Source organism: Triticum aestivum, chromosome 6B, assembly GCF_018294505.1.
Source record: "Triticum aestivum cultivar Chinese Spring chromosome 6B, IWGSC CS RefSeq v2.1, whole genome shotgun sequence".
Lineage (NCBI taxonomy): Eukaryota > Viridiplantae > Streptophyta > Magnoliopsida > Poales > Poaceae > Triticum > Triticum aestivum.
Genome location: NC_057810.1, coordinates 683,375,191 through 683,382,469, shown reverse-complemented (window position 1 = coordinate 683,382,469; position 7,279 = coordinate 683,375,191). Strand labels below are relative to the sequence as shown.

General features: G+C 46.8%; 1 protein-coding gene across 1 annotated transcript; it reads left to right on the top strand.

The window, feature by feature from the left end:
- The first annotated feature begins 3,939 nt into the window (after positions 1–3,939).
- Positions 3,940–4,981, top strand: LOC123134843 (uncharacterized). The gene is made up of 2 exons (XM_044554005.1): positions 3,940–4,431; positions 4,588–4,981. Exons 1-2 carry the CDS (start codon positions 4,001–4,003, stop codon positions 4,790–4,792), a joined length of 636 nt encoding a protein of 211 aa, XP_044409940.1. The 5' UTR covers positions 3,940–4,000; the 3' UTR covers positions 4,793–4,981.
- Positions 4,982–7,279: the final 2,298 nt, after the last annotated feature.

Here is a 7,279-nt window from a genome sequence, read left to right as displayed (position 1 = left end):
TGATCATAAAGTTGCTCTACAATTATCTTCTAAAGTGTCTATTGAGTTGTCATGGATCGAGATTGGGATTTGTCACTCCGCGTAACAGAGAGGTATCTCTGAGCCCTCTTGGTAATACAGCATCACAAGAAGCTTGCAAGCAAAGTGACTAAGGAGTTAGTTACGAGATGATGTATTATGGAACGAGTAAGGAAACTTGTCGGTAACAAGATTGAACTAGGTATGGGGATCCACCCCGGACCCCGTTGACTTCAAGCTCCCATGTGTGCACTGCCTTGAATCAACCCTTCGCCATAGTCTTGTTGAAGCCGCACAAGCCCACGGGCACCACGTGTTTCCATGCCCCAGAAGTCGACCACCATCAACATTGCACTCCTATGCTGTCGTCGTTGAAATCACCGCCATCTTCTGTTTTTGACCAACATCAATGTCGATCCATCAGACTGTCTAGTCCGACCGAGCCAAACTTATCCGACTGCAACCATGCTTCACCATGCGTCGTGTCTACCCGCACATCTTCATGCATTGCTTGACGCCCTGTATTTGCATGATACTTCACGACGCGCTCCAGACTCTGTCCGAATCTTATACGCGTGTCGCCATACTGCCACGCGGCTAAAAGACCCTTGATACCATCCTCGTACGCAACCATGTACAAGGAACTAAAGCCAACTCCATCACATATGCTTTCCCGCACCGTGAAGATTGAACTAGGCTGTAGCTCAATTAGCTTTTTCTATCTTTTTCCTCCAATGGATAGCACCAGTATTTTGTCGAAATCATTAATTGAGGAGTACTCATCGCAAAGATCACCCTCACCTTCCCAAGTTGTGATAAGTAGCGTGCTGCATGTGCGCCACTTGTCACAACTTGGGAGTTTTCTCTTTTTTATAGATTCGCTTATTCAAAACATTTTATCTCTTAAATCATGCGTCCAAATCTCAAACCGTTTTCATCATTGGATTCCTCGCGTAGAGATCTTTAAAATTAGATCCCATGTTGATAGGTTTTAACAATTTTTTTAAAAAAACCGGATGAAAAAACCGAACCAGGACCATGGCTTTTCTTTTTCCGAAAAAGGCACGGCCGTGCCTCTCGCGAAATCACAACCGTGCCTCTCATGGAAGGAAAAACAGAAAACAAGTTTTTTTCCATTTTTAAAAGAGGCACGGACGTGCGTCTCACGAAATCACAACCGTGTCTCTCACAGAAGGAAAAAAATACAGAAAACGTGTTTTTTTTGTTTCCAAGAGGCACAACCGTGCCTGTCATGAAAGCACAACCATGGTTCTAGAGGAAGCAAAACCGTACCTCTCGTGGAAGGAAAAAATAACAGAAAACATGTTTTTTTCTATTTTCAAAAGACATGGCCGTGCCTCTCGTGAAAGCACAACCGTGCCTCTTGCGAAGCAAAATCGTGTCTCTCACGAAAGGAAAAAAACAAAAAAGCACAATTTTTCCGTTTTCAGGAGGCACGGCCGTGCCTCTCGCGGAGTACAACCATGGCTCTTGAGGAAGCCAAAAAAACACGTTTTCTCGCGCAAATTTTTTTGTTGGCCCAAAAGTTAAGAAAGACAGGTGAAAAACTAAGAAAAAAAAGCAGCAGTCAAGGTTGGCCAAGGAAAACCAGATATGGGCCTTGTACTGGCTCGGGCCTTGTCCGCCCCGGCCTGCAGCCCGCCACCGCTTGGCCAGCTTGCCCGCAGCGTCCGTGCTCGTATGCTAGGGCTTTGCGCGTATCTGGTGCACGCGCTGCCGCAACCCGATTCCGCCGAGAGATGCGTGCCTCCTGCTGCCACCGTCCACGCGGACGGTTTCTCCGACTGCTAAACGAACAGAAGCCTCTCGCTACTCCATCGATACTTTTCAGTCGCCGTACATGACACGTCTTTACCGATTCGACGAGTTCTTCCGCCCCATCCTCTAGATCAAATCTGCAGCCTTCAAACGACCTATCTCATGATACCATTTATTTAAATAAATTCAAGGCGTACAGACGATCTATCGAGGATTAAACAATCACACAAACACGACATCAATATTTGTTAACGAGGTTCATTGATATGGCTATATCTCTGGGGCCTGACTACGGACGCTTCTTTTCATGACACCGTCACAATACCACACCCCAGCCACTAGGGCGTCGACACATGCTGTCGGCTCCCCCTATGCATGTGCTATTATGTTGGCATAGATCATCGTATGTCTACCCCTCATTATATAAAAGGCCTAAAATACAAGTACACTACATGCACACGACTCCATCATCGTATCTACACACCGTGCAACTTTAAATATTACTGTAACCTATCTTATACAATAATAATCGGCACAATTCTAACAATAGCAAACTTGTTAACAGGGTGTGCCAAATACAGCAATGTAGAAAACCCTTCAGATGATGGAGCTCCTACAAACACCTGCTCCTGCGGACTAATACGAAGTAAAGGGTGATGTCGTCGAAAAAAAGGGTGATGCTGTCGATAAGAAAAGGTGAAAACGAAGTAAAGGGTGATGCCGTCGAAAGGAAAAGGTGAAAAACGAAGTAAAGGGTGATGAGTGTGTGGCATTGCACTTACAAACGAAGGAAGACGATGAAGACGTGATGTTCGACCGGGATTGCGACGGCTACTGGCTCGGGGAACGGGCGCCGTAGCGTGATGCGGTTACGCATTACTCCTGCTCCTGTAGACAACCCGAAACAGTTCTCCGAATTCTTTATACTCGATCGTGTCGAAGCTGCTGTCATAAATTATTGTTTCGTGGCACGGGTCACTCCACTCACCCTAGAGTAGAAACTTGGATTGATCTTCGTTATTAAGGGTACCGCGTGGTCAAAGTACTAAAGTACGAAAGTACTCCCTCACTACATTTTTATAAACGTTTTAGGTCACTACAGTACATGAGGGAATATAGCTCCTCAAACAACGAGGAATAGCGCCTCAAATAAAATGGACACCTGAACTAAGAAGGGCATGTACAATGGTTCTATCTTAGAACTGCCACGTAGGATTGATGAGGTGAAGGAGAGAGAAATCATAAAAAAGGCGTGTCTTCTTTTATTTAAGAGAGGACAAAAGATGATCTCTTAGCACAATTTGTCTCACCATGTTTTTAGAAATAGCTCGTTATTGAAGATAAGGCTAAAAGATGACCCATTATAGACATATTTTTTTTGTCATCTCTAAACTACATACAAAACTTAAGATAAGACCTTCTTATCGACCATTATACATGCCTGAGGGAATAGCACCTAACGAAAAAAAAATTGAACAGGGATATCCCCTTTTTCCATTACCAAGAACGGAAACACATCATTTTTATCGGACGGGAACAAGAAGCGCGGCGAGGGGAGAGCAAGTTCGACGCACTACTAGGAAACCCACAACACTCGTCTGCCATCAAAACGAGTGCTATGGGACGAAAACCTAGTCAGCACCAAATCCAAACTACCCTATTACATGGCGCAGAATCGCCATCAAATCTGAGATAACAGCAATTAGAAACAAAAGACTACTGCCAAAACGAGCGGCATGCAGAGAGATCATCCATGCTCGAGTCTTCGCTACCGAGCGGAAGCTTCAGGTGCATAACATCATTCCCCGACCTTGACCGACGCGTCACATGCACGCACTCGTCGGCACTCGTCAGGAGCATACCCATGACACCACCTTTTTCAAGCGAAGGGCCATGACACCACCTTTTTCAAGCGAAGGGCCATGACACCACCTTTTTCTCTTTTACCGCCACACGATTGCGACGGACACCACACACCCACCATTGCTGCCGATTCCTGCAACAGTACAGTGCTGTTGCCGATACAGTGTCAACTGTACCAATGCTTTGGTCGACTGTACCGCGTGCCCGGCGGTGCGGCCACAAAGGGTATATATATATCTTCTCCAGGGGTGCCATCCATCCACAAGGCCGGCCGGACACGCGACAACGCCGGAGCAAGCTAGCTAGCAATAGGGTGATCGAGCGACAGTTCGAAACCACGATGGGGATGGCGGCGGCGCTGTGGGACGCCCTATCGAAGGCTGCCAACCTGGCGCAGATGTCTGGCCTGCACGCCGTCATGCTGGTAGCCGTGGTGGCGAGCCTGCTACGCGTCCCGCAGAGCAAGCGGGAGTGCGCCAAGCTCGAGCGGTGCAGCCGAAGGCTCTGTGTGCTGCTGCAGTGGCCGACGGGCTGCGGGGCTGTGCTGCTGCAATCGGAGATGGGAGGCCCCGCTGTAAAAGCACTGGTCGACGCGGCCGGCCTCGTCGACGACTACAAGAAGAGCACGCTGTGGCGCCGCGTCCGGTGGGGCAGGAGCATGGCGACCCGGTTTCGTGACATGCAGGACGCCGTCGACTCCTACTACGGCATCCTGATCTTCATCAACGCCAATGTTCTGTTACAACGGGCGACTCGTCATCTCCCGGGCACGTATGTGAGATGCAAATCAACTCATTACTACTACTATGCAATACTCCAAATTTTAGCTTTGGATTTTACGTCGATCCATAGAGGTAACTCACTCAGATGTAGGTTGCCGAATTACGTCTCTGATCCTTACCATGTTAATTTTGATTGGCAACGCAGGATTCATGGGGTGGATGATCCACCGCAAAGTCAAAGCCTACAAGCAGTCAGCAATTGCTCCAAAGTTACAGCAACTTGTCACACTCAAATGACCAACAACGATACTGGCGAGGAAGGAGCCAGCAAAATAGGAAGCGAAAGAGACAACACCAACCCGACTGGGTGTGAAAGAAGCTTGCCTGCTATAGTGATTTCCCATGCATAACTGTAAGGGGAAGAGATAATAGTGTAGTATTTTCATTTGGTGCAAAAGAGAAGAATATCCATTTGGTGCAAAAGCGAAGAAGGTGACATATGTATACACAAGCTTGGAGGTTAATTCGACATATGATAATAATTAGCTCACCATGAAACCAATGACTCTTCACTTTTGACCTTTTGACATGTACTATCAGCCAACTGACACATATTTTATTCATGTTTGATGTAAACTGACACTTAGTTGGACCATTTTTTGCTAACAATTTGCTGAACTGTGAAGTGAGATGGATGCCTGCCTAGCCACCGGTGCCAACGGGGGAAGTCGAGATTTTGAACGCACCAAAGGCTGATTTTACGATAGATTGACTACTAAAAAAAATAGGATATGACAACGGATGACTCAACATGAATCAGACACTTACTCAATAGTAGACTCGCCAAAGACTGGGAGTTGATTATTCCTAAGCACTGGTTATCTGTGCCACATTGACTAGGATAGTTTCATAACTGAAAGCATGCTTATTTGATCTCATAGGTATCCCCGAGAAAACCGGATCGGCCTTCGCGTCGCTCTATCCCCAAGAGCGACACGGGCAGCGGCCCCAACCTTAGGCGGCGCCAGGAACCTGCTGAAGAAAATATGCCCTAGAGGCATTAATAAAGTTGTTATTTTATATTTTCTTATTCATGATAAATGTTCATTATTCATGCTAGAATTGTATTAACCGAAAACTTGATACATGTGTGAATACATAGACAAAGCACTGTGTCCCTAGTATGCCTCTACTAGACTAACTCGTTAATCAAAGATGGTTAAGTTTCCTAGCCATGGACATGTGTTGTCATTTGACGAATGAGATCACATCATTAGGAGAATGATGTGATGGACAAGACCCATCCGTTAGCTTAGCATAATGATCGTTTAGTTTTATTGCTACTACTTTCTTCATGTCAAATACATATTCCTCCGACTATGAGATTATGCAACTCCCGGACACCGGAGGAATGCCTTGTGTGCTATATATATCAAACGTCACAATGTAACTGGATAATTATAAAGATGCTCTATAGGTATCTCCGAAGGTGTTTATTCGGTTGGCATAGATCAAGATTAGGATTTGTCACTCCGAGTATCATATCTCTGGGCCCTCTCGGTAATGCACATCATATGAAGCCTTGCAAGCAATGTGACTAATGAGTTAGTTGCAAGATGATGCATTACGGAACGAGTAAAGAGACTTGCCGGTAACGAGATTGAACTAGGTATGAAGATACCGAGGATCGAATCGCGGGCAAGTAACATATCGATGACAAAGGGAATAACGTATGTTGACATAGCGGTTCGACCGATAAAGATTTTCATAGAATATGTGGGAACCAATATGAGCATCCAGGTTCCGCTATTGGTTATTGACTGGAGAGGTGTCTCGGTCATGTCTACATAGTTCTCGAACTCGTAGGGTCCGCACGCTTGACGTTCGATGACGATATGTTTTGTATGAGTTATGTGTTTTGGTGACTGAAGGTTGTTCGGAGTCTTGGATGAGATCACAGACATGACAAGGAGTCTCGAAATGGTCAAGAGGTAAAGATTGATATATTGGAAGGTAGTATTCGGACACAGGAAGTGTTCCGGAATGTATCGGGTACATATCGGAGTACCGGAGGGGTTACCGGAACCCTCTGGGGGAAGATATGGGCCATAGGAGGGAGGCACACCAGCCCACATAGGGTGGCGCGCCCTCCACAGGGAAGGAGGTCGAGTTGGACAAGGAGAGGTGCGGCGCCTCCCTTTCCTTCTACCTCCCTCTCTCCTTCCCCCTTTCACCCTGCGGTAAGAGGAAGGGGGGAGGGGCAAATCCTACTAGGACCCCAAGTAGGACTCCTCCTACTTGGGGCACGCATAGGGCCGACCTCCTCTCCCTCCCTCCTTTATATACCGGGGGGCGCCCCTAGAACACACATCAATTGTTCCAAGCCGTGTGCGGCACCCTGATACGTCTCCAACGTATCTACTTTTCCAAACACTTTTGCCCTTGTTTTGGACTCTAACTTGCATGATTTGAATGAAACTAACCCGGACTGACGCTGTTTTCAGCAGAACTGCCATGATGTTGTTTTATGTGTAGAAAACAAAAGTTCTCGGAATGACCTAAAAATCCACAGAGATACGTTTTGGAAAATATAAAAAATACTGGCGAAAGAATCAAGACTAGGGGGGCCACACCCTGTCCACGAGGGTGGGGGGCGCGCCCCCCTGTCTTGTGGGCCCCCTGACGCTCCACCGACCTCAACTCCAACTCCATATATTCCATTTCATGGAGAAAAAAATCAAAGAGAAAGTTTCGTCGCATTTTACGATATGGAGCCGCCGCCAAGCCCTAATCTCTCTCAGGAGGGCTGATCTGGAGTCCGTTCGGGGCTCCGGAGAGGGGGATTCGTCGCCGTCGTCATCATCAGCCATCGTCCATCACCAATTTCATGATGTTGA

Coding starts and splice junctions, on each gene's coding strand:
- LOC123134843 (XM_044554005.1), top strand. CDS start 4,001: ATGGGGATGGCGGCGGCGCTGTGGGACGCCCTATCGAAGGCTGCCAAC. Junction 4,432..4,587: donor ACTCGTCATCTCCCGGGCAC/GTATGTGAGATG, acceptor TTGGCAACGCAG/GATTCATGGGGTGGATGATC.